Source organism: Salvia splendens, chromosome 3 (genome assembly GCF_004379255.2).
Source record: "Salvia splendens isolate huo1 chromosome 3, SspV2, whole genome shotgun sequence".
Taxonomy (NCBI): domain Eukaryota; kingdom Viridiplantae; phylum Streptophyta; class Magnoliopsida; order Lamiales; family Lamiaceae; genus Salvia; species Salvia splendens.
In genome coordinates this window covers 43,243,480-43,269,889 of record NC_056034.1, presented here as the reverse complement: position 1 = coordinate 43,269,889, position 26,410 = coordinate 43,243,480, and the positions used below count along the sequence as shown (strand labels likewise).

Below are 26,410 nucleotides of genomic sequence, written 5' to 3'. Positions count from 1 at the left end.
CTTTAACTATTTATGTCATTTTCAAAACGAGTACAAGAAAGAAGTGACTCAATTAACAAGGAACATAATAAAGAGTACCAAACAGACAAACTAGATACATAATTACCATAAACCACGATACAATCATGGTGATTATCTTACCAAGCGTTAATAGTCTACTAAATGAGCTATAACTGACAATCACAATACTCTAATAACACACTCAACAAATTCACTAAAACTCGCAACGAAAGCAAATGAGACTGAAGAACATAAAAGTAGTAATGATTAACACACTCAATAAATTCATTAAAACTCGTAACAAAAGCAAATGAGACTTCTAACAAAGAACATATAGAAGTAGTAATAATTAACACACTCAATAAATTCATTAAACTCGTATCAAAAGCTAATGAGACTTGTAACGAAGAACAACGGAGAAGTCGTAGTAATAATTAAGGACAGTGAATACAGCCGGTACCCTACACGAGATGCAGTCGAATTCATGGCCTTCTTATTCACTGGGGGCTCCATAGCTGTTGACAGGCAAAAACATGGCAATACAACAAAAGCCACAGCCCTTCTTTAATGCCCCTCCAACAACCCTTTTAATCACCACTTAATATTCCCCTCCCATTATATACACTAGTATAAGAAAATAGAGGATTAACTTGGTTCAAAATAACCGGCTTAATTTCCAATCAAAATGAGTGAAAAGTTGAACCAATTAAATCTATGGCAAACCGTCATAAAAATCATAAAATTTGGTCAAATTTATTTATAAAATACAAGCTAATTAGTTTTGATATTTTTCTCAAATATTGCATTGATTATTTTAGTGGAAATTATGTAAGATTTTGGAAGCTAAAATACTTTAGTACTATAATCTTACAGTAGTATTATTTTCCATACTAAAATCGATTATTTTTGTAAATGAAATACAAATTTGCATAAAAATCATGAAATTCGGCTTCTTACATAATTTTCATTCATAAATTAATGGGATGATTAAGAAATATATCAAAATTATGATATTTTGCTACTCCTATTTTCTAAGTTGCTGGATTGATCATAATTTAAATTTATGCAAGAATATAAATTAGAAACCACAAAATGGTTTCTTGATTTATAAATTTATAAAATTTTCTTGTGTGATGAGATGGAGCGTGGCTTGTCTCGTTGTAAATAGAAAAAATGGCGTCCACAGCACATGGTAGGGGATGAGAGATAGTTGTGGGACTTTGTAGCAACCTATGTAGCCTGTTTTCCCATAGGGGAACACTTTCCCATTCTGCCACCTACCTCCCATATTTAACCCCCACTCTCCTCCTCCCTCATGTTGGAGCACCGCCTCTAATGGACGACGGCCACCCTTCCACCACCACCTCCGCCACGGCCTTCGAGTGGGAGAATCTCGCCCTCTACACCGCCACCAAGCCCCTCCACTTCTCCATGTCCCTCCCCCACCTCTACCACTGCCACGTCCCTGATCAGGACGTGGCAGCAGCAGGGCAGATGCCCGACGCTGCGGCCGTCGGCCTCAGTCTCGGCGCGTTCCCCTCCCCCTTGCCGCCCGCGGCTCCTCCCACGAAGCGGTCACGGGCGTCCTACCACAATATGCAGAACCCCTGCTGCCAGGTCGAGGGTTGCGCCCTCGACCTGAAGCTGGCCAAGGACTACCACCGCCGCCACAGGATCTGCGAGACGCACTCCAAGAGCCCGAAGGTCGTCGTCGCCGGCATGGAGCGCCGCTTCTGCCAGCAATGCAGCAGGTACATTCACTACTTTTTTTTTATCGATAAATAAACATAAATTTTAAAGGCCTAACACTGACCCTGTGGAAGGTTCCATGACCTGTCGGAGTTCGATGACAAGAAGAGGAGCTGCAGGCGGCGCCTCTCCGACCACAATGCCAGACGGCGCAGGGTGCAGCCTGAGTCCGTCCAGCTCAATGCCTCGTCAGGAGTTCTCTCTCCTGTATTGTACACTGGTAAACCGTAAAAGTAAATTCATTTTTTTATAGTAAAGTAAATTCAATGTTATGCTGAAGTAAATTCAATGTTAAATAGACCAGAGACAGGAGAACGTTACGTTGAACGGACTTCCCGTCTCTCTGTCAAACTCGTCGTGGGAAAACCCCCCACGACACTTGGATCCGGAGAGGCTTTTCGCCATCCACCACCACTCCACTGCTCGAATTCTTGATCAATGTGAGTAATCCAAAACACAAAAACAAATTAATTAGGCCTAGTTTAATTTTAATGAATATGTTTATAAATTATGATGATATAGGCCTGCATAACAACTCTTCCATGGCTCCTGACCTGATGAGTGCTCACTCTCTTCTGTCATCCAATTCATGGAGCTTGAACGAAGGCGAATCGCCGGCAGACGCGCAACACCTGACCCAGTTCCAGACCAACGAGGAGGTCGGGCTCGATCAGGGCTCGGCTGCCTGGCTCTTGCATATGCACAATGGTGGCTCATCACATCAGCAAGAACATCATCACTTCTTCAAACCACCATACCCTTCTTGTACCTTTTATTCCACTCAAAGGAGTTTGTAACTTATGTCTTTTCTCATTTTCTTTCATCTTTTTCGTTCATTGTAGACTATGTTGTTATGTCAATAAATTTGTCCTTGTTTTACTCTGTTTTGTTTTGTTGTAACGAGTGGGAGTCAACCATTTACCTTTGATCACGATTTCAGAATTATAAATTAAGTTAAGCCTCTCTAAAATATAGTCTTATCAATTTAATGTGGTAAATATGAGCTACGCAAATGTGTGAACAAAGAAGTTCCACCAAAGATATGGGCCCATGGATGGTGAACCCATCCGTGGGAGTCTGGTTTCAATTTTTCACGTGAAAATGTGGAATAACATATAAGTAGAGTCTGACTTTTAATTTTACTTACTAGATTTTGGGTTAAATTTAGACCTTTTAAATTATATGCTTATAATTGATGGATTGGAAAGTCCTTCCTAGGATAAATTGAAAAAAGCATGTAACAGCAGTTGTTGATTGCACTAATTCACACACTGGTACTTTATTACTATAGCTGAGTGGTTAATGTTTGAAGTTAGGATCCTTTGTCTCATTCCGTTGGACTAAGATCTCACTACACATGTAGCCAAATTTGGGTACATTTACCCCGTCTCTAAGTCGTGTTTCGTTTTACATTTAACAGTATAGTAAAGAGTAACGTCATCAATATACACGCGTCATACATCACTATAACAGGGACAAAAATATTCACCAAATGATATCACATGTAGTTTGGGGGGGTGAAACTTCATCTCTTTCATTCTAGGACCACCTGGGAAAGGGATTGTACTTGCTGATCTACCAAAAGCATTGGCTTGGTGTTCTTGTCAGCAAGCAAAAATGTGTTTTGTGAAAAGCGTGTTGCAGAAAGTGGGGAACGAGCTAGGTTCGGTGCACGGTGGTAGGTGTGACAATTGCATCAGCGTCACTATTAAATTTTTTTTAGAACGATTCACACAAAATATCGAAATTCGACGATATTACTGCCAATTAAAAAAAAATAACTTAGAATTTGAATTCTCGTGTGAGATTTTAAATGCAACCAGTGAAAGTAAGTACTTAATTTTTAGTTTAATAGACATGTATATCTTTTTGAATTACATGTGGTGGTGGTACAAAAAGTGTATTAGTACATAACACTGATTTTTGTTATATTGAGCGAGAAAAGTGTAACAATACATTAGTATTCTCTCCGCCCTAAAAAAATAAGTAAAATTATAAATAACATGAGTTTTAATGTATAACTGGTAAAATAACAGACAAATGAGAAAAAAAAGAGAGAGAAAATGTAGTGATTAGTGAATTATGAGATCCACATTATTAGTGATGTGTAATTGATTAAAAACTTCATATTTAGACTTGATCTAATTTTGGGAGACGACCTAAAATTGTAAAACTAGTCTATTTTTTTTATGACGGATGAAGTATAAGAAATTAGATATAGGATACTTATTAGTAATTTATAAAAGTTGCGTTAAGAAGAGTTTTTGAAGTTTATAGTCCGAGTACCTTTTGAATTCGCGTCAACAAACACACGTAGAAGCGAGGAAGGACTTGAAGCAATCCTTTTTGTCTGTATAGCTTTGTTGAATTTTTGTTATTTTATGTGAATCCTTTTTGTCTGTATAGCTTTGTTGAATTTTTGTTATTTTATGTGAATGGTTGTGCTTTTAGCCCCTATTATCACAAAATGTTCGAATTCATTATAGCACGATAAATTTCCATTTATTTATTAATAAAAAACATGAAAATCTTGCCCCGATTTATAAAAAATAAATTTAGAATATATAGCTTGTATCAAAATAATTTTTTTCGTCCATTCCTGAATTCGCTACACATTTATGTTCTCCTTTTTCAGAATTTTGATTTTCCGTGAGTTTCATCCTGTTTTTTGTCCAATTTTTCCTTTTAAATTTTCTAAAGTATTTAAGTTAAAACTTAGATAGGGCTAAGTTTGGTAATGGATTGGGCTCACGTAGTTCTATCAATGCATCCATTAGTCTTGGTCGTTTTGACTCATTTTTTGGTCGAATTGAATAAAATAATTTTATTTTGGAAAAGGCTATCGAAATGAATCATTGCATTCGTCATAGTCATACTATCTAAACATACCATTCCTTCATAAATATTGTCATCAAGTAAAGATTAAATCATAAAAGGATAAATTGCATATTTAGGTCAAACTTTTGTGCTTTTCAAATGATAAGAAAAGGCTGTGGCTGCAAACTTGTGACGTTTTGGCCACAAGTAAGTGATTTAACCAAATTATATACACAATTGAATTATTGTTGGCCATATTATTCCAATTCTTGGATTAAAATTGTGAAACATAGCAAATATCCCTTTTTAGCCATAAATTAATTACCACCTCCAAGTAAGTTAACCGGAAAAAATGGGTTAACTATCGAATCTATTCTAATCTTAATTTTATCACAATCCTTGAAATTTACTGAATTTATCTCTACTTTTTAATTATTGTACCAATTACATTCCAATTTTTCAAAACTTAATCTTTTCAATTCGTAGCAATTAACCGTGGATTTGTGACATGACATGTTGAAGATGATCGATTTATTTATTTTAAATAAGTTGTGTGCGAAAATATTAATCAACCTTTTGTTTAAATGTAATTATATTATGATATGGATAGAGATGTGATCATTAACCCAAACAAATTTAATTAGATCGACGTAGGTGCTACGTATTATCTGCATAGAATTGACGCACGCCCTTTATATACAAATTATCTTTCACGAAATATTCGTCGCATCATGGAACTATGATTAGATGCTAACAAATTAAACTCTATAATATTTATGTGCCTTAGATCTACTTTTAAAAATATTGCAATAATTTTTAATTTGTATTAAGTCGTAACTTCTTAGTTCTTAGAATCTAACACAAATTTGCAACCAAAATTAACCTTTATATTAAAAATTAATTGACTAGTTTTAAAATTCATGAAATTGTTATCTCATGTTTATAGTAGTAGAACAACAAAAATTCAACTCCGAAATAATTACAAATCAATATCGACTCATTGATTCTCATCTCATTACTTTTCAATTGAATTTTTAGCGAAAAAAGTAACTACACAATACACGAGAGAACAATTTCAACAATAAACTTTAAAAGCTCGAATAATTACAAATGAGTATTGACACATCGATTCTCATCTCATTACTATTCTGTTGAACATTCGGGGAAAAAAATTAACTACACAACACATGAGAGAACAATTTCGACAATAAACTTTAAAAGCCTTTCACCAATTTTGAATCTATATCTATATCTATATCTATATCTATATCTATATCTATATATATATATATATATCAAAATCTCAACTTCATAAATCAATATTTCAAATTTCAACCCTTATTATATATGCATGCATATTTTGTATGTATACATTAGGTCTCTAAAACCCCTTAGTTTTCAAACCCTCCCGCGAAGCAATTTGATTTCGCAATTTCTTGATGCCCTCGCAAAATTGAGAGCGAATTCCAATTGTGTTGTGGAAGGAGAGGGCTTTTCTCTTGTACACACTCGCACACTCGATTCAAGTAATTCGATTGGTTTAATTGGATCTTCAACTGAGTGATTCACTTCGCGGTAGATCTGGTTTTTGGTGGCTGTTTTTTGATTTGATTGGCTGAGTTAATTCGATTGAGTTCAATGGAAGACGGTAATCAGCTGAGCCTCGATCACTTCGCCCCAATTCAATCTCCTGGTTTGTTCTCAGCTTTTTTATTGACTCTGCTCATTTAATTGAGTTTACATGCTCGTGATTGCTAATTTTTTTGGTGTCACGTCACGTCATGCCCTCGACTTTATGCCCTACATTCACTCCGAAGCATTGAATCATCAACAATGAGGGGGTTTCGTATTGGAATTTTGGAACCCCTTTTTTTTTCAATCTCTCAGATTTAGTTTTTTAGGGTTTACTTTTAGGGTATTGGAGACATTTATGTATCATATTGTACCGATTTGGATTTCGTTGGAATGGTTTTGGTGGAAGCCTTAGATGAGCAATAACAGAGATGTTCTCTATTTCTGAGTGAAGAAAAAAATCACGATAAACCATATGAGCTTGTTTTTTTCTAGAAGAATCTCTTTATTCTATAGGAATTGAAAACATGGTTGATTGGGCATTAGGCAAGGATGTGTTTTACTTTTTAGGAACGAGTTTAGTGCCAATTCAGATGAAAATAACTGTTGTGGGCTCAGTTTATGCGGTTTAATGCTCATTAACTCGTTTAGCTCATAGTCTCTTGCGGTTGGTGTAGACTCAATGTTATGATTTATAGTTGAGCTTAAGAATACTTTTTTGATTGCTCTAGCTCACTAATTTTAGTTTGTTACGTCACTTACGTGTGTAAGTTCAGTATTGTTCAATATTGATATAGATGGTAAGTTTTTTTGGTTTCGTATGACAAGTGTTGTTAAATCCAGGTGACCGAGCTGTTGAGATACATAATTTGCCTGAACAGGTATCTTTTCAATAATCTGATCTTTTATTTTACTAGGTTTTTTGCTTCTAATCCATATGTTTGTATTAGCATGTCTGATGTTCTCGATATCTGCTTCTCTCTCAACCTTTTACCAGCATACCTCACCCAAGGGTGAAAGGATTGTTTCTACAAATCCTTCTCCAGATACTGCCGTTTCTGGTGCCTCAAGAACCACCAAAGATCAGCCAGCAACTTCAGAACCAAGTGGAACTCTTACTGCAGTGCATCCATTCAATGCGTATACCCCTCAAGAACAGGGTTTATATTTTGGAGGTAGTTATTGAAGAACCTATTGATGGAATCTTTTTTATTTAGCACAATAGTCACATGATTAATTGTATCCATAGACAAATGATCTCATTTGTAGTTGCTCATGCATAGAAATTTATGACCTTATATGGAGCTTCCATTTTTCTTTTGGACTCCAATGATACTGACAATGACTGCACATTTGCATGATTAAGATGAAAGCAGGATAATCATTCAAGCTTCTGCTGGGCAGGAAAAATTTAAACCCATATAATTATAATCTATGTATAGCAATTAATTACTGCACTCATACAGTCATACTTTCAAGTGTAGCTATTTGACTTTAGGCTTGACAGTCATGCCCACTGCTCTTATTTTTTCTAGCACAGCTTCTACAAGCATATAAGTTGTTGTTATCGTTAGAATTAGCCATCATGTCCTTTTCGGGTGCTACCAATGAATGTCGATTATGTCCTTTTCATGCATGTCTATGTTATACCTTCCATCATTTGGAGTTAACTCTGACGTTGCTCTCCTTTTAGGTTATGAAAATGGCAGCGGTAACTGGGATGAACATTCTAACTATGTTAATGCCAACAACTTGCATGGCATACCTCCAGTGAGTATAAATATTTTTGTCATATATGTATTTTTGTATGAATGGAAGCCATGGACACTAATCTATGTTTTAACTTTGTAAAAGGGAATGTACAATGATAATTCTTCACTTTTCTATCCACCAAGCTATGGCTTCGACTCCCAGATGGCATATGGACAGTTCTCCCCGCTTGCTAGCCCAATGTCTTCAATAATGATTGATGGTCAGCTGTTCTCTCCACACCAAATGCCTGCGACTCCCCCTTACTATCCACCAGCAGTTTCACCTGGCCCACCCCATGTTACTTCGGGACTTCCGGCTTCACAGACTGAATTGATGCCATCAGGAAATGGCAATCAAGAAAATCTTATTGACAATGCATTTTTTGGGCCAGGATCAGGTTACTATCTACCATTTGGTTCTTTTGCTGGTGGAGATATTTCTGGAAATAGTGGTCATGGTCTTTACAATTTCCCTGTCGAGTATGCATCCAATGAACCAGTGCTAAGCCGCTCAAGTTCCTTAGATACCAGCAGGTTCATGTCTCCATTGACTTCTGGAAATGTGTATCCTCAACCTATTGGCATACTTGGATCGTATGAGCAAAATGTTGCGCAGGTTTGTTAAACCCTTTTGACATTATATACACTATGTGCAGAAAAAAGATATATTCTTGCATGTAATTCACATTGTGTTAAATCTGCTTGAGCAATGAAAGATCATATCTGCCTAGAAAGTTTAGAAAACTTTGTTAGGTCTGTTAAATTGTTAATAAGATGGATGGTAGGCTACTTTAAGGGAGATTAACAGAGTCATGAACTTGGTAAAAGTACATACTTGCATGAAAATATCTCATTCTCTTCCTTCCATATCATGTTTGGCTTTGTCATACACAAGCAGGTGATTAATTAAAAGCTGATAGCTTGATAGGCACTCTGCTTCTATTGTTTTTCCCCTATACTTTCAGTTCATTTGTTGTGAGCTCATTGTCTCACTTGCAGTCCTCTTCAGTTCATTTTTTGTGAGCTCATTGTCTCACTTGCAATCCTCATAAATCACAATACTCGAAACCATTTATGGTCTACTGTATACACATCTGTTAAGCTCTGTATGCGGATCTCTCATGCCTTGTTTGTTGAATATCTAATGCTAGTATCTCTTGTGCAAAATGCAAACATTGTAGCTATCGTTGATATATAGAAACGTGTCTTTAAAACACTTTGAAGTATCCAGCGTATTAATTCCTCACCCTTTTCTGGATTGCTGATATTGTAATGGCAGGCACCATATCAGGGTTTTGGTTTAACCGTGAACTCCTCGGCTAGGCATTTTTCCCATGGTGGTTCTTACCAGAACACTCTTGGGCCTAATTCCAACCGGTCCCGATTTACTGGTGACAGAGGTGGAAGGCGTGATAGGGACAGAGACACTATCAATGTTTCTACAGATACACTTGGTATTTCTGGTGATCGGAACCGAGGACCTAGGGCTTCGAAGCCCACAAGCAAGATTTCATCTGAAGAGGGAGCCACTGGCAATAAAGATGTTGAATCTACTTCTAGGTTTCATGTCCAGCATTTTAACTCTCCGGATTTCATAACTGATTATGAACGCGCAAAATTCTTTGTCATCAAGTCATTCAGTGAAGACAATATCCATAAAAGTATTAAATACAGTGTTTGGGCCAGCACACCACTTGGAAACAGAAAATTGGATGCTGCGTATAATGAAGCAAAAGAAATGGAGGGCAGTTGTCCAGTTTTCCTCTTTTTCTCTGTAAGATTCCTGTACTTACTCTCAATAATTTATGTCCTAAAAAAAGCCTATCTGCTTGTTCTTAGTTTCTAAGACTTCTTAGTTGATAAAACTTGTATGGGAGATTTGCTGCTTGCAATCTCCTGAAACGGAAACTTGAACAATCAAAGTACTATACACTACTTTTTAAAATAATTGTATGGCACCATTGATAAACTTAGTTGCTTTATGCCGTGGAACCAAATTTTTTGATGATGGGGACATTCGTTGGTAATTGATTGGCTACCACTAATATACCATGCCACAGTCCTGTATCTCATTTAGTGTAGTGAAATATGACTTTTTGGTGTTCAACTTTTGTGATAGTTATGCACTTGACCATTATGTTTCCGAAGTTACATTGATTGTTGTTATTCCATATCAATCACACAGCCAGTAACAATTGCATGCAATTGCATCTCTTGTTCACTGCTAAATCCATTTCTGTATGAGCTCTAGTAACAAGTGTGATTACTTGCAGGTGAATGCTAGTGGACAGTTTTGCGGTGTAGCTGAGATGGTTGGACCTGTTGACTTTGAGACTGATGCTGATTACTGGCAGCAGGATCGGTGGAGTGGCCAGTTTCCTGTTAAATGGCATATTATCAAAGATGTACCAAACAGTCGCTTCCGCCACATACTTGTTGAAAATAATGACAACAAGCCAGTTACTCACAGTCGAGACTCACAAGAGGTTTGTACACTTTCAAACTATTTGGATTTCAGTTTTGTATACCATACATGAAGATTGCTCTTCTTCTTTTTTTTTTGTGAAAGGAGACAAACTCTTCTGTTTGAGTTTCATGTTGCGTATTTACTAACTTTAATTCATCTTGTTTTAGGTGAAACTGGAACAAGGAATTGAAATGTTCACAATCTTCAAGAACCATGATGCCGAAACCTCTCTTCTTGATGATTTCAACTTCTATGATGAGCGAGAGAAAGCCTTGCTTGATAGGAAGGCAAAACAGCGAGCTACCCCAGCTGGGAATACGAGTGCTGCACTGGCTACTGATTCAATAAATCAATTGTCAGATAACTTGGCTGACACCCTCCAGTTAGATGGTGTTAAAAGCCTCTCAAACAAAGATGTGGAGTAGCCCCATGTTGAGACGCCAGCAGACCGCAACTGCTTGTATTAGTTGACAATTGGCATAGGAAGTTGCTGACTGGGATCATTGAGGTGACCATTTAATTCGTCCCATGCTTGCCGTCATCACTTGCGCTGCATAATCTCTGCCCCCTTAGTATTGTCTCATTTTCTCTGTGTGAGTACTTGGCTGTTATGTGCTTCTCTCAGGTAAGAAAGGAGGCTGGAATCTGGGATAGCCTTCATACTTCTTTGTCTTCTCTCTCTGTCGGTCTTGTTCGTTTGTTTCTCTATTCTCTCGCTAAGATTGTAGTTTTAGGCATGGGAAGGATTAGAAGCCTCCCATGTCTAATACTTGCTGCCTTTGTTTCTCTCCCCTTTCTTTCCTTTTCTTTTCTCTTTTACCTTTTTCTTGGTTCAATTGTGGGGCAATTATTTAAGCTGCTAGGCAATAGCAATCTGTATAAGCCTCTAAATAGAATGCAGCAAGATTGTTACATCAATTGAATGAATAGTTGTCCTTTGTTAAATAACCAAGATTTCAAATGATTGAAAATTTCTCTGTAATGTTGTATTAATGTCTTCTTCATGAAACTTTTGAAAATACCACTAAATTGTTTTTTTTTTGGGACCAAAGCTAGAATTGGACCATAGCTTAAGTGATTATGATACAAAGATAGGTTGTTTATTGATGAGTGGGAGTTGACATATTTTCAATGATGTTCAACTCTGACATTGTTATAGACATCAATATACTTTCCTGCTGCATTGTTCCAGCTATTATCCATCTGCAAAACCTTCTTCACCGTGTCCCTCCATTCATTAGGCTCTGCACCAAAAGTAACGGGCTGTCAATTTTGGACACGACATGAAAGCACACACAAAACTAATGTGTCCTTACCATTTCGACACAATAAGGACACGTGTAACCTGCTATCGGGCCGACACGATAAAACTAAACCATTAAACTTAGGGAATTTAGACTCTGTAGGGCTGTTGTGGGTTTCAAGTACGTGTTTGCTTGTGTCGTATCGTGTTTGTATTCGTGTCCAGGATTCTCTTATAGTGTTTGCGTTTGGCCTTATTGTCTCGTGTCAATGCGGTAAGGACCTTGACACGCACAGCTAGATTAGGATGATCTTTGACCTCTAAGTGATCTTGGCAAAAAAGAAAGCTATCTACTTACTCTCGCGGTAGAAAGAAAAAGCACGATCTAGAGTGCAGTTCAACGATCCTTCATCGATCCCTTCGAAAACAAACCTGTAATGGATAATCAGAAAGGAATAGAAAAGGAAAACACCAAAACAAAAGAGTTAATAATAAGATCTGATCCAACAGTGTAAAAAAAACTAACAATAAGTAAAACTCAGATTCTCAGAATTTTCTAAACAAACATACAACACTGAAACTGATTTGATCCTTACCCGTTCGCAATCTCAGAATGTGACTGATCATCCATGTCGAAAACAGTGTCTGCAAGACCACCAGTCTTTCTGACCAGGGGAACCTGATATTAACGAAACAACGGATTGTGATTAAGCCGTACTTGTTTGTATAGCTATGGTGTAGCAAATGCACATACCGCTCCATAGCGCATCCCAATCATCTGAGAGAGTCCGCATGGCTCGTATATGGATGGAACCAACACAATGTCGGCCGCTGCATAGAGCATGTGGGACAGCTCCTCGCTGCACAATCCACACGACAACAAGGCAAGGGGTCACATTCGCCATCTCTATAAAGCTAAATATTCCACACGAGAAAGAAGAATCACCTGTACATCTGAAGAATCCGAATGCTAGAACCTTCATTGTGCTAGAAGATGAAATGAAGTCAGTTGGGTTTACTACACTTAATTATCGCCTACTGTATGTGCCTCGACCAACATAGATGGTGTTCGACATTTTTGTAGGAGAACTTGTTCCGATATTTTGCACATCAAACTAAGATACTTGAATGGAGAAGGAAATTTGCATTACCAATTGAGCAAGACCTTCAAATTCACTGCCAACTCGAGCATCTGGAGCAGTCCCCAAAATGATCATTTGTCCATTCTGAAACGGATCCCGATTAACATATCTCCAATAACGTCGAATCTCATTTCCAACACAAGAAAGGGAATATATAATTATACATAAATAGAAGGCATATTACTATATAGACAACTTTTGCAATTTCTGTAAATTGTTAAGTTGGATCCCAAGATTCAGTTCACTGGCAAGTTTGAAACATTCAAAATCTCTCTCTCTGTTTTTTTTAATCCAAAATGTCGTTTCCGGGCATAAAAGGATTCCACAAGATTGCATATTCAGCAGCGCTGCTAATGGGAGTGCAAAGGTCACGACTCGCGACAAATGATTCTTTCTACGTGTCAATAACACTGAAGATAAAGAAGTTGCATCCAGAGAAAGAGAGAGAGAGAGACGTACAAGGGCTTCTACATGTCTGATTGCATTAGTGATCAAATGGAGACCTTTCTGAGCAACTAAACGAGTGATGCAGACGACCAGGGGCACCTTAGCAGAGTCCTGTTCTTCGGGAACCAAACCAAGCCCTCTTTGCACATAAAGCTTGCAGATCTTTTTCCCTTCGATTTGGTTAGCTGCCAAAATCAAGGAAGCAGGCAACAAAATAACCACCAAAAAAAAATTGACCGACCTTTCATCCAACTCGGTTAAATTCTGTTTTGCATATGAACATTGTATAATTTATATGCAGGCAGAAGTAAACACCACTGCCTGCTGATGATACAACGTAAACATTGTTCAACAGTGACAAAATGCAATTTGACGAATTTCTTAGCTCCAACCTTATATCTAGATGCCAGACATCTTAATCTAGTAAATAACAGTAGAAAAGTATAGTAACAATATGTGAGTAGATAAGATTATTACCATCAAACTTAGCAGGCAAGAATGCATCTGTGGCAGGGTTCCAAATTGCAGTATCTATTCCGTTCAAAATACCGAAGTACCTTCCAAAAGCATTAAACAATCCATTTAGTCCATCATTTCCATTATTGAGAAATAATTATGTGTAGCAGTGTTTCAAGTTAGATGCGGCTAGATGTAAGATTTCATGGGTTATAAATAAATAGTGAAAAACAACTGATAGGGTGTGCTCACTTGTCACGATGTCGTATCAGTGTTGCAGCAAGCCATCCCGAGTAAAGTGTTTCCTTGAGATATGTTGGAGAAACTGTACTGGAGATTACAAGAATACTTAGAAGCTCTATCAATTGCTTACCAACCGCCAGATTTTGCCTCACGAACTTAGAGTTTCATTAATTCGAGTCGGGGAAAAGGTAGCAGTGGTCAAAGAGGCCTATATGCATCGACATGAAAAAAAGAGAAAGAGCAGTTGATCCACAGTAACTTACACTACCGCATTGCTGTAGACAATGCCTCCTTTTAGCAAACTTAATCTCTCGGGGTTGTGCCCAATTGTTCTATCATCCATAGCCTGCCAATTTTCGAATTGGAGAGTGAACTCTTTATAGTCAGTTCAATACTAATCGAAAAATTATGCTATATAATAAATGGTAATTTATCATGGAGATAATAGGCAACAACGCTTCACGCCTTCGAAATGAAAATCACAGCAGCCCGAGATCACCTTAAAAGGGGAGAGGTAAGAAGGCTAATTAAATCACATACATCTATAGCATGCACACGTATTGAAGACTAACCTTCTCTTCAGTCGCATATGCGGATCCATCAAGACCGCACTTGTTCAATTGCTCTTGCCTTCAAAAGGATCACATCAACAAAGTCAAGGTAGAAAAGAAGGATTTTTCGTCTAACGTGTGAAGGGATTGCTGAAGCCAGTTTTCGGTAAGGTGCAGTTGCAATAAATGGGAAACAATTCGGTATCATACCTGCATTCTCCATAGTGCTCCAGATTATGGATCGTCAACACAATTCGTGGTTTCTGCAAGACAGCAAGAGATATATGGATCATAACCTCACCTAATAAATGACTTTCACCGAGTAACGGTTGTTACAAAGTGTCCTCCACCTGAAGGGACAGATACTGATACATATCCCAGTAGAGCAACGGCAAACCAGCAGTCTGCCACTCATGGACATGAATAATGTCGGGCTGAGTTGCAGAGACCTACAAACAAGTTCGATTTAGCCAACCATATCCAATATCTGGTTTCAAAATCAAAATCTATCTGAGAATCAACCACAAACAGTCACAATACCTGCAGCCATTCGAGGCAGGCACGACTAAAGAACAAATACGCTTCCAGTTCATCATATGAACCTCCGTACACGCTTTGTCCCTTGAAGAAATGGTTAGTCGGTTCAATAAATACAACAGGAATTCCAAAAACTACTCCACGATAGACGTTCGTGGGGATCCAGCTCCCATCATGATACGAGCCATACGTACTGATCAGTGTGAGCTCTTTGATACGCTGTTTGTTGATGCATTCATAGAAAGGTAGAAAGACATCCACAGTATGGCCATGCACCAAACAAGCACGGGCTAGCCCGGTCACAACATCCCCAAGACCTCCCACCTTAGCTATGGGTGCCATTTCAGCTGTGACATGAATGATATGGATAGGGTCAGAATCCTTCCGGATGTCAACATGGCCGCTGTCGCTGATGTCCCAAGATGGAAACTCCCTCTTCCAGAACGGAACTTTGTCACTCGGAGAAGGCCATGTAAGATGATCATACTGTAAATTTGTTCTCGAACCTTCTGCTTTAACACCATCCAACTGCAGAAAATGGAACACGATGTACAGAATCACTTAAACTTGAGCATACTATTTCAACTAGAGACAGTGTGAGGCTAAAGAAGCATAACAACGGGCTCTCGTGTTCGTGCTTTCAAGCCATTTCTCTTCAAATAACACTAAAATTGGATACATATATCAAAGAACGGAACTATAAACACTAGCTCGGTCCACGAAAAATAGTCATGTTTTTCCATTTTGGCGCCTTTACCAAAACTAGTCTCTGTCTATTTATCGTAAGTTTCTTTCTCCAATGAGGTGAGCCTCGTTTTCCATTAACAATACTTTAACTAGTTTTTCTCTTTCAACATACCAATTTTGCATTAAAACACGTGTCGTCTACTACCAAGACTATTTTTTGTGGATAGATTTTTTCATCACATTGGCATCTAAGATTTTCCTTGTCTCAAATTTCTTCACACAGCCAACACTGTTTTTAGTTATAAAAATTTGTTCTTTCATCTTAATAATTTGGAATATGATTCTCAATTTCAAACTATCACTGACAGCAATCCCAATTGCAGCTCAGTGAAAACACATTACTCAACATATCACCTTTCAAATCATTTTTCAGACTAAAATTTTAATAACTGGTAAAAAAGCACATCAACTAATTGAGAAAATGGGTCTCAAAATCTTGAAAAAAAAACTAACCTTGTTGGCTTCTAATGCCTGAATCCTGAAATTTGTGGACGGTGAGTTGAAACGACAGCTGACAACATCCAATTCATGCTTCAATGTTGTAGCCCTCTTCTTGAAACTATATCTGTTCGAATTCGGCAACAAAAAGAAGGTGGAGAAGCAGCTTCTTGGGCCTGATGTGGGCTGCGAAGAACAGCCTTGGATGATCATCGTATCAAGGCAGCTTCTTTGAGGATTCTCTGACAATGTCACTCAACTGTCCGCACAGTTTTCTCTTTTTATTCTTTCAAGTGAGATCTCTTTTTATAGGCGCAAGGACATTCACGGCCCACATCGTATCAAATGATTCAAATCTTTCTAGTAATGCACTAAAACAACTCATATTTATAAAATTTCTAAACAAGAGTTGTCACAACAAACAAATATATCAAAGTCGTGACATTATGGGATATGCTTCGTATCTTTATTTATATTCTTATGAATTTCACTGACACTTTTATAGTTCTAAATCAATCAAATAATAATTATAATATTATAAAAAACAAAATTCTATTTTTTTTACTAATGAAAATATGGAAATGTCGTTGAATAACAGAAGAAAAAAAACAAATGGGGGTAAAAGGAATAAGAAGTAGTACTGCATTTAATCAGCAAGAATTTATTTATCAAAAAGGCAAGATATAAGGATGGGTTCAATGCAATGATGATTCATTTTTCATTGCTATTTGTAATATGTGTGTATAGCACTATGCTATTGGGCCTCCATATTTACATCAATTTTCATTCGTCAGTTTTTTATTATTTTATTATTTTTTATTTACACTAAATAAGATTGGGATAATATGAATGCTTATCAAACCAATTCTAGTCATATATACTTACTATAAAATAATTAAGAGGGACGAGAACGTTAAATTAGAGTGAGAATAATGTAGTGAATTATTCTCTCATATCTTACGTTCTCTCTATTTTAATTATATTTTATTATTTTTTAAAAATGAGTTGAAAAAATTTATCCTTTATGATAGGATGGTAGGAGTACACGAATAGGGGTGTCGAAACGGATAGCAGGTAATGGGTAATTTCCAACCGACCCGGCAAGATAGAGTATTCAAAGATTAAGAATACTAAACTTCCGAGATGAAATCTTTCAATAGATAGCGATAAAGATTCATTTCAATTGAGATTATGTTCATTTTTGTACCACAATAGTGTCATTAGTTTTTCTTAGAGGGTCCACTATAGGGGTGGCGCGCCGCCCCCCCACCCCCCCTCCCGCCGCCGCCCCGCCTTGCTATAGTGTGGAGGACGTCCGCCCCGAGGCGGACGAAATTTCCGGGGCGGAAGGTCCTCCGGCATTTTTTGTGCGAGGAAGCGCCGGTGCCCTTTCGCCTCGCCTATAGGCGCGCCGGCCTATAGTGTGAAGGCGATCGGCGCGCCGGCCGCCCCTTCCAAATTTTTTTTTCCCGAAAATTATACCTATAAATACCACTCCTCCACCCCCCATTTTACACCATTTTCACACACTCTCCATTCATTCACTATCTACACTTTCACTCTCTAAAAATGCACGGTGGACACGACGACTCACCCAGCTCGGACGAATCGAGATATGGCGGCAATCCTTCCCAGCCGTAGGGATATGGCGGATATCCTTCTCAGCCGTCGGGATATGGCGGCTCTCTGTCCCAGTCGTGGAGTTGGAGTCAATCTCCCCCTCCGTGGGGATCAAGTCCAACTCCTCCTCCATCTCTGCCGTGGAGGTCTTCTCCGACGCCCCAACCTTTTCGGCGGAATATGAGTCGCTCGGCGTTTGGAGATTACAGACCCAACCTCAACGCGCTTAACCATCCCCGTCCGGAGACCCCTTTCCAATCCAGCCAATCTCCTTTCACCGATGCAGATCAAGACGCCCTGGATACAATGATGGGTCTGCTCAGTTCCGGCGTACCGGATATGCCCGTTCCGACGAGACTCGGCGGGGCCGAAGGGGCGGGTGGAAGCAATGGCGGCCGCGGTGGCGGCGGCCGCAGTAGCGGCTCGGGCAGCGGCTTCGGCAGCGGTGGTGGCAGGGAGGCAGCGGCGCCGGAAGCCGGACACAAACGGGGCACGCACTACACCAAAGCGGAGTCATGTGGCGAGGGTGTGGGATGTCGTCACATTGGACCCCATAGTGGGCACCGATCAGACCGAGGGGAACTTTTGGAAGCGCGTCCTATTGGCATACAACGAGTTCAAACCTCAAGATGCCAGACCGCGTGATGGAGAACAGCTCCGCAAAAAGTGATCTAGGATTCTGCCGGCCACCAAGCGGTTCGCGGGCATATACCAGAACAACCTGCTCAATGCTGAGAGTGGCCGGAGCGAAGCCGACGTGAAGGCACTGTCTATGGGCCAATACAACACGGAGGGCTGGCCGAAGTTCACAATGTGGGAGGAGTATCAAGTTCTCGAGCACTGTCTGAAATTCAAGGCCATCTGTGCGCAAGAGCAGGCTGGAGCTCCTGGGCCGAAGCGTACTAGACACAACATAGCCGGGGACTACAGCAGCGGCTCGCAATCATTCAACCTGAACGACGAGCAAGCGGAAGAGCCCTCTGCTACACACTCTAGGCGCGCACGCCCTCCGGGACAACAGGCCTTTATCCGACGCGCTAGAGAGGCTGGAATTTCCTCCCGCCGATCATCGGTCGCGTCAGCCCGCCCCTATACCGCCGCCCAAGGTCCCTGGTTCCCACGAGGTCTTGAGGGAGAACCTAGATGTGCAGTTGATGCAACAACTGCAGGACGTCTGCCACCGCTACGAGACCGCAACCGATCCGTTCATCAAGGATATATACTTGAAACTCATAAGCTGGATCCAGCGCTGTCTAGGCTTGCCTGATGAGGCTCCTGGGGCAGGGGCGGCCGGTGGGAACTAGGGAGACGGAGAAGAAGATGAGGAAACTGACTCCGCCACCGATTTGACGGTGGCGGCGTTTTTATTTGTATTTTATTTTAAATGTTCGTTGTATAATTTTACCGTTTCCAATAAAATGAATATTCGGTCCCAATTACCTCGTTTTCTAGTTATTTAAATTCCGATGATTTTAACTATAATTGTTTGAAACTAAATAAAAAAATTAAAATGAAAATTGGTTATAAAATTTCGGGGCTATTGAAAGTGTCCGCCTATAGTGGCGGAAAGCTTTTTTTTTGGGCGCGGACAAAAAAAACTGAGGTTGTGGACATAAAAGGGGGGCGGGGCTATTGGGGACGTCCGCCTTAGTGGATACTCTTATGTGAGAAAACTTCCAAATTGACACTACAAGGGACTCATTGAGTCACCTACTGTAATGACATGTTCCAGTAGTCGGTCTATAATGCAGAAGTTATATGTTTTCACATATTTATAAGTATAAAACAAACCATAATGATAATGATACTTTGTCTCCTTTGGATGAGAAGTGGATTTAGTGTACTTGTATACACTCAGTTTAAGTCTGTATAAACTCGTTTGAGTCTCTATGCAAGCACTATGCACACTCGAAACATTCTTACAATATATACTAACCCTAAAGGTATGATACTCTCTTCGTCTCATAAAAACAGTATATACTAACCCTAAAAGTATGATACTCTCTTCGTCTCATAAAAATAGAAACATATATGACATCACGAGTTTTAATGCATAATTGGTTAAGTAAGAAAGATATAAAGAAAAGTAATTGGAATATTGTTAATGGAGAACGAGGCACACCTCATTAGAGAGAAAAAAAATTACTCCCTTCGTCCGCCATTAGGAATCCCATGCATTTGAGTTCGGCACATGTTTTAAGAAATGTAAAGAAAAGTGAGTGAAATAGATAGTGAAATGTGGATCTCATTTTTATAATAAAATGTGAGTGGAGTGAGTTAGTGGAATGTGAGGTCTGCCTAACATTTATAATAAAAGTGAACCGAGATTTCTAATGGCGGACGGACTAAAATGGTAAACCAGGATTCCTAGGCGGATGGAGAGAGTACCAAAAATATAAATGAGTAATTTTTATGAGATAGACCAAAATAGAAAAAGTTTCTATTTTCGTAGGACGAATCTTTTCACTTGTTTGTTGCTCGTCAATCTCTCTTATCCTAATTTTTAAGTTTACCAATTGAAAGTTAATGCCATACATGCACTAAGTAAATTTATCATTCTGCCTTGAAAGTTTACACTTTTGTTACGGGATATTTTTCTGATTAAATGACGGAATATTATCACGTTTATATTGCAATCACCAGATTTTTGTGGGATATTTTATTCCTAAAAATGTAATGATAAGTACTAAATGGGTAATTATGTAAAAAGTGGTACAATTTCGAGCAAACATCCGAAACGATGAGATAAAATCAACCCTTTATAATACTACTCATAATATGTAATGATAGTACTAAATGGGTAATTACGTAAATAGCAGTACAATTTCGAGCAAACATCCAAAACGATGAGACAAAAGACCCTTTATAATATACTATAAGAATATGTATGATGGATCATTCCTTGATATTTCACTCTCTTTAATGCCAAGTTCTTGAATTCATCTGAATTTTTATCAAAATATTTTAAGTGAAAAAATAAAGTAAATACCTTGTGCAATCGTTCTAAAGTGAAAAGTTTGAATATCCATTTTGATTCGACAGAAATTTTAATTATGAAAAAAAAATGGGTGAAAAAATTAATAAAATGTAACTCCTATTTTTATAATAAGATATAAGCGGAATAATTGATTAAAATGTAATCTATTCCTTATATACTTTTCAATAATACTGTAGTAAATATGAAATCATAGTGAATATCTTAGAATGATAATCTGAGAATTTGACCGTCAAGATGATTTGATTTACTTGATTATGAGTGTATAATAAATGTAAAATTCCATAGTAAATACAGGTACTTACTATCATCTAAGTCATGATCATTTTAAAATTGATTAGTTGTCCAATTCTTCCGCTTCTAGACGATGTACTTTACGCTTCCTCAGTTGTATCCTCTTTGTTTTCTCCACACGCAGTCAAAATGACCGTCCGGGGAATGGGCCCCACACGCTGAGTCCAATATTGACCGGCGCGTGCACTGCCGTCGATGTCCACGCGGGTCCCACCTCCCCATCCGACGGCTCATAATTGATCTCCCCCTCAGCTGGGTCCCATGACTGCCCCCGTGCTCCGCCCACACCCTATCCCCCTCCACCTTTTTCAGTAAAAATCAGAAGAAAAAAAAAGACAAGCAAGAAAGAAAGAAAGAAAGAAAGAAAGAAAGAAAGAGAAAAGGAGACCAAGACTATTAAATTAATGAGCCCTCTCTTTGCCATTACTACTTCTTCCATTCATTTCCATCTCCTTTCTCTCTCTTAATCTCCCTCTGCTACTTCTCTCTCTCTCTCTACAGCTCTCCCTTTCTGTCGTCGTCACTTTCACTCCGCCTTCGCGTGTTTCTCTCGTCTACGGCTTGTGACGGAGTCGCGGAGGGGCAGTATTGTAAATTCCCCGAGCTACCATTAGAGTGTTGTCGGGGTTATCTGAAGCCGTCCAGGACACTAGAGGCTCGATCGAGGTTTGTTTTTCGCCTAATTTCTCAATTTTTGCCGCGGATCACTCAATATGCCTACGAATTTTAGGGTTCCTGAAGTTTTTCGTTTCCCGTGTGGTTTGATTGGGGGGGGGGGAATACTTCAAGCTGGTGTTTTTTTGTATTGGGGGTTTTGTATTTTGCTTGAAGGTTTGATTATTTCTGGTTTCTTAGCTGAAATTTGGATAATTTGATGGTAAAATGACATCTGTCGGCTGCAGATTTGGTCAACACAACAGGATGAAAAGAAAGGGGATAGATGGAGGAAGTAATTACTCCTAGTAATTAGGGCTTAATTGTTTGACTTAGTTTAAATTTCCGGTTTGTTTAAGGGGCTTTTATAAAGTGCGAAGAGTATAATTAAGTATTTAGAAGATTCACTTATATGTTGGAGGTCTAATTTGAGATGTTTTTGAAACTGTGAAAGATCGTTTCTTTTAATTTATGTTGTTTGGGTGCTTCTTCTTTTGCAAGGGAAAGGTGGGATGAAGCTGATAATTTTTGTTTGTATGTCCTTGTTGCAGCACTAATGCAGATGATATAAGAAGATTTTCAAGGTTGTTTGCTGCTACGTTACAAACACTTGAAGATGTTGGAGGCTCCGAAGTTTACTGGAATTATAGGCTTAAACAACAACAATCATGAAAATTATGATTTTTCGCATTTCTATCGCAAGCTCAATGAGGGATCAAATATGTCAACTGAGAGTTACGGGAGCTTGCAATTGAGCAATGGTGGAGGCTCGGTTGCCATGTCGGTGGACAACAGTAGTGTTGGATCGAATGATTCCCACACTCGTATCTTGGGTCACAATGGCCTCAGGCATGTCAAGGACTATACTGTTGATGCCAGTGTCAATCACGTGAGAGTTTCTCATGGTCTGAGTGATGACGCCCTAGCTAGAGCTTTGATGGATCCTAGATACCCTACTGAGGGTCTTGGTAATTATGACGAATGGACACTTGACTTGAGGAAGCTCAACATGGGACCTGCTTTTGCTCAGGGTGCATTTGGAAAGCTCTACAGGGGTACATATAATGGCGAGGACGTTGCAATTAAGCTTTTGGAGAAGCCAGAGAATGATGCAGAGACGGCGCTCTTTATGGAGCAGCAGTTTCAACAAGAAGTAATGATGTTGGCTACGCTGAAGCACGCGAATATTGTTCGTTTTATTGGTGGATGCCGGAAACCGCTAGTCTGGTGTATTGTGACAGAGTATGCCAAGGGGGGTTCAGTCCGCCAATTCTTGACAAAACGTCAGAACCGTTCAGTGCCTTTAAGGTTGGCTGTAAAACAGGCCCTGGATGTGGCTAGAGGGATGGCATATGTTCACGGATTGAATCTAATTCACCGGGACTTAAAGTCTGACAATTTACTAATTTCTGCTGATAAGTCAATCAAGATTGCGGATTTTGGGGTTGCTCGTATAGAGGTGCAAACAGAAGGAATGACACCAGAAACAGGCACTTATCGGTGGATGGCCCCGTAAGTTACATTTTTCTTCCTTTTGGGTTACACTTTCTTAGTTTGTTTTTTATATCTTTTTAACTTACGAAATTCCTTTCAACCTATTAACTTCCTACGTGTCCGGTGACCCCCCCACCCCTCCTTTTCCTGGGAATTGTAATTTTTTTTCCTCAGCTTGATCGTTCGCCCTTTTTTTATTATCGTTTTTGTTACTTTATTTCTCACTTCTCAGTGTCTTTTACTACCATTTATATACTATATGGGTAATTTATTACATTCAGTTACATCCTCTGATATGGAGCTAAAGGCGGCAGGCCCATTTATTCTATATCTTATGGTTCTGTATTGACAATGATGAGTATTCATCTTGCAAGTGCAGATATAATGGGTTATTTTTGAATAAATAATGAGAGAGTTGCTCTACAAATTGATTAGTTAGTTGCCAGAAGTTGCTCTATCATGAATCTGGCGGAGATATACATTATGCACATCTTCTGTATATTTTTGCTCAGGATTATTTAAAGGTATGTAGTATAGCATGACATCTTGTTGTCAGCAATTTGAAAATACAGGAATAATAACATTACATTATAGTAGTATGTGATTGTTGAGGCTTCTTCTTTTGTAATGATTTTGGAATATAGTGCTCTAATCGTAGTGAATTATTTTGTGACATTTGCATTGAATTTGAAGTTTGTGGTGGTAAACTTGAATTTTTCTTGCGACCCTGAGTAAAATAAATAAGAGTTTGACGTGTTATACATCTTTTATCTCCCAGCGTCTACATAGAGGGCATAATAGTTCTCTATGTTGGGCGCTCTTCAGTCTTCAAGCATCTAAATCTTTCTGCATTGCGGATGTATGCATTTGAACTTCTTGACATGGTTCTTGATCGCTTTTCATGTGCCTAAACCTTTCTGCAATTAATTATCATTGTATTCAACTTGAAGCATCTTATTTATGTTCAAGCGATTCTTAGTACATTGAGCTGTGAAATTTCAGGGAAATGATCCAGCACAGGCCTTACACCCAGAAAGTCGATGTATATAGCTTTGGGATCGTACTATGGGAGCTGATCACAGGGATGCTCCCGTTCCAGAACATGACTGCTGTGCAGGCAGCATTTGCTGTTGTGAACAAAGGTGTTCGCCCAACCATCCCCAACGACTGTCTTCCTGCGTTGGGTCAGATCATGACGCTTTGTTGGGATGGTAATCCCGATGTCAGGCCCCCCTTCAGCGAGGTGGTAAGAATGCTTGAGGCTGCCGAGACAGAGATCATGACTACTGTGAGAAAAGCTCGTTTCCGGTGCTGTATGAGTCAGCCGATGACTACGGATTGATGCAAGGATGAAATCTAGATGTGTCGAAAACAGGGTAAAGAAAGTGGAAGTTTTCCGTCAGCTTTATGTATGTATCAGGCTTAATTTCTTTCCTCGGATAGAGAAAAGGAGAGGAAGATTATGGTAATAACTGCTTGTTTTGATTTTTTTTCTCCCCTTCTCTTTTTTAACTTCATGGATTTGAGATACCAAATTAGTGGTAATAGAAGAGATTTGTTGTGTATTTATGCATTTCTTTGTGTTATATAAAAAAGTTGCCCTCTTTAGTTGAGTTTCTATTGATCTGTTACATCAGCAGGCGACGTCGTTTTATCCCTTTGTTCTTTTTTCCTTTTATTAAGATGATGAATAATGATTCTCCTTTATATGTACATTGGTAGATATATGAGTTATTGCTTTCAAGTGTTGTAACAGTGCCTTTTATTCTATCGAAAAGCAACACAAGTATTAAAGAAAATAAAAGACGCCTTTTATTCTATCGAAAAGCAACACAAGGATTAAAGAAAATAACAGACGTAGCAAGTAAGTGTCAAAAGACAAAGTCACAAAACTATAAATTTGTGAAAATGTCATTGAATAAACAACAAAAAGAGAGATGAAAGTATGAAAATTTCCAATCCCTCATAAGGATCGTCACCAATTTGGAATATTCGAATAATCAATTTTGAGATTCGCACACGTGATAGAGGTGTGATGAATTAAAGCAAAGTTGATGCAAATTCGGTATGCAACTCGTCTCCGTCATGCTGCTACAGTGGATGATGGATGCAATTGACGTGTATCCTTTTCTAATTGAATTGTCGTAAACTCTAGTACTTATTCTACTCAATGTTCCCCATCCGATATATTCAAACCATGGTTAACCAAGATATGTGCCAATTGAATTCGGAAAGAAAAAGTTAAACTCCAAATTCAGTTGGTGGGCATATGAGATGTTCCTGCCACATGTCACAATACGACCTTTTATTCTACCGAAAAGCAACACAAGCATTAAAAGAAAATAAAAGACATAGAGAGTAAGTGTGTAAAACAAAACAATAAAGTTTGATAAATCCCATTGAATAAACAACAACAACAAACAAATGAAACGAGTCAAACTTCCAATCCCGTGTAAACAATCACCTACTTCGAATATTCAAATAATCAATTTTGAGAGCCGCACACGTAATAAAGTTGAATAAATCCATGTCTTCAGCTAGTCTCAAACATCCAACTTCGGTGGATGTAGTCAACACCGATCTTGTTCAAACTTGATTGTCATAAAATCGAGTAAGTGTATAAAACAAAATAATAAAGTTGTGATAACCCACTGAATAAACAACAAGAACCGACAAATGAAACGAGTCAAACTTCCGATCCCACCAACTTGGAATCTTCAAATATTTAATTTTGAGAGTTGCACACAGTAATAAAGTGGAATCCATGTCTTCAGCTTGTCTCAAACATCCAACTACGGTGGATGCAGTCAACGCCGATCTTGTTCAAACTTGATTATCGTAAAATCGAGTGAGTGTGTAAAACAAAACAATAAAGTTGTGATAATCCCACTTAATAAACAACAAGAACCGACAAATGAAACGAGTCAATCCTACTTCTTTGATAGAATATTCCTCATTTATTAATAGCATATTTAGGATTTGGTTTTATTTATTACTCCACTTTATAACTTTACAATTGTAATCTTATCTCCTGGTATAATTACTCAATTTTTTATTTCCATATAGAGTAAGTTTCTAATTTCTGGTTCGATTAAATTTGAAAATTATCAAATTTAATTATTTTAGTTCGATCTATCAAAAATCTTGAACTCAAATTCTATGACGTCGATTGTACGCAAACGATCCACAGTGG

At 38.5% G+C, this 26,410-nt stretch overlaps 4 protein-coding genes across 5 annotated transcripts; 3 read left to right on the top strand and 1 right to left on the bottom strand.

The window, feature by feature from the left end:
• Positions 1-1,045: 1,045 nt before the first annotated feature.
• On the top strand, positions 1,046-2,628 carry LOC121796214 (squamosa promoter-binding-like protein 12). The gene is made up of 4 exons (XM_042194998.1): positions 1,046-1,751; positions 1,824-1,969; positions 2,049-2,189; positions 2,272-2,628. Exons 1-4 carry the CDS (start codon positions 1,336-1,338, stop codon positions 2,544-2,546), a joined length of 978 nt encoding a protein of 325 aa, XP_042050932.1. The 5' UTR covers positions 1,046-1,335; the 3' UTR covers positions 2,547-2,628.
• A 3,270-nt stretch (positions 2,629-5,898) lies between these two features.
• On the top strand, positions 5,899-11,338 carry LOC121796213 (YTH domain-containing protein ECT3-like). Its single transcript, XM_042194997.1, has 8 exons — positions 5,899-6,259; positions 6,982-7,019; positions 7,136-7,313; positions 7,832-7,908; positions 7,993-8,505; positions 9,169-9,663; positions 10,163-10,375; positions 10,524-11,338. Exons 1-8 carry the CDS (start codon positions 6,205-6,207, stop codon positions 10,779-10,781), a joined length of 1,827 nt encoding a protein of 608 aa, XP_042050931.1. The 5' UTR covers positions 5,899-6,204; the 3' UTR covers positions 10,782-11,338.
• LOC121796212 (glycogen synthase-like) lies at positions 11,318-16,501 on the bottom strand. Of its 2 annotated transcripts, XR_006049715.1 has the most exons (16): positions 16,176-16,501; positions 14,979-15,503; positions 14,789-14,887; positions 14,649-14,701; positions 14,460-14,517; positions 14,151-14,233; positions 13,897-13,974; positions 13,666-13,745; positions 13,201-13,373; positions 12,751-12,825; positions 12,546-12,586; positions 12,354-12,459; positions 12,196-12,278; positions 11,958-12,031; positions 11,673-11,881; positions 11,438-11,600 (listed from the first exon to the last, which is right to left on the bottom strand). XR_006049715.1 is itself a non-coding variant. In XM_042194996.1 (15 exons), the coding sequence occupies exons 1-15, from the start codon at positions 16,371-16,373 to the stop codon at positions 11,485-11,487; spliced, it is 1,842 nt and encodes a 613-aa protein (XP_042050930.1). In that variant the 5' UTR covers positions 16,374-16,501; the 3' UTR covers positions 11,318-11,484. The 2 variants fall into 2 exon arrangements, 1 of the variants encoding a protein (XP_042050930.1); XM_042194996.1 differs by lacking the exon at positions 11,673-11,881 and having other exon boundaries at positions 11,318-11,600.
• Positions 16,502-21,416: 4,915 nt separating this feature from the next.
• On the top strand, positions 21,417-24,837 carry LOC121796211 (serine/threonine-protein kinase STY13-like). Its single transcript, XM_042194995.1, has 3 exons — positions 21,417-21,735; positions 22,275-23,235; positions 24,220-24,837. Exons 2-3 carry the CDS (start codon positions 22,340-22,342, stop codon positions 24,557-24,559), a joined length of 1,236 nt encoding a protein of 411 aa, XP_042050929.1. The 5' UTR covers positions 21,417-21,735; positions 22,275-22,339; the 3' UTR covers positions 24,560-24,837.
• Positions 24,838-26,410: the final 1,573 nt, after the last annotated feature.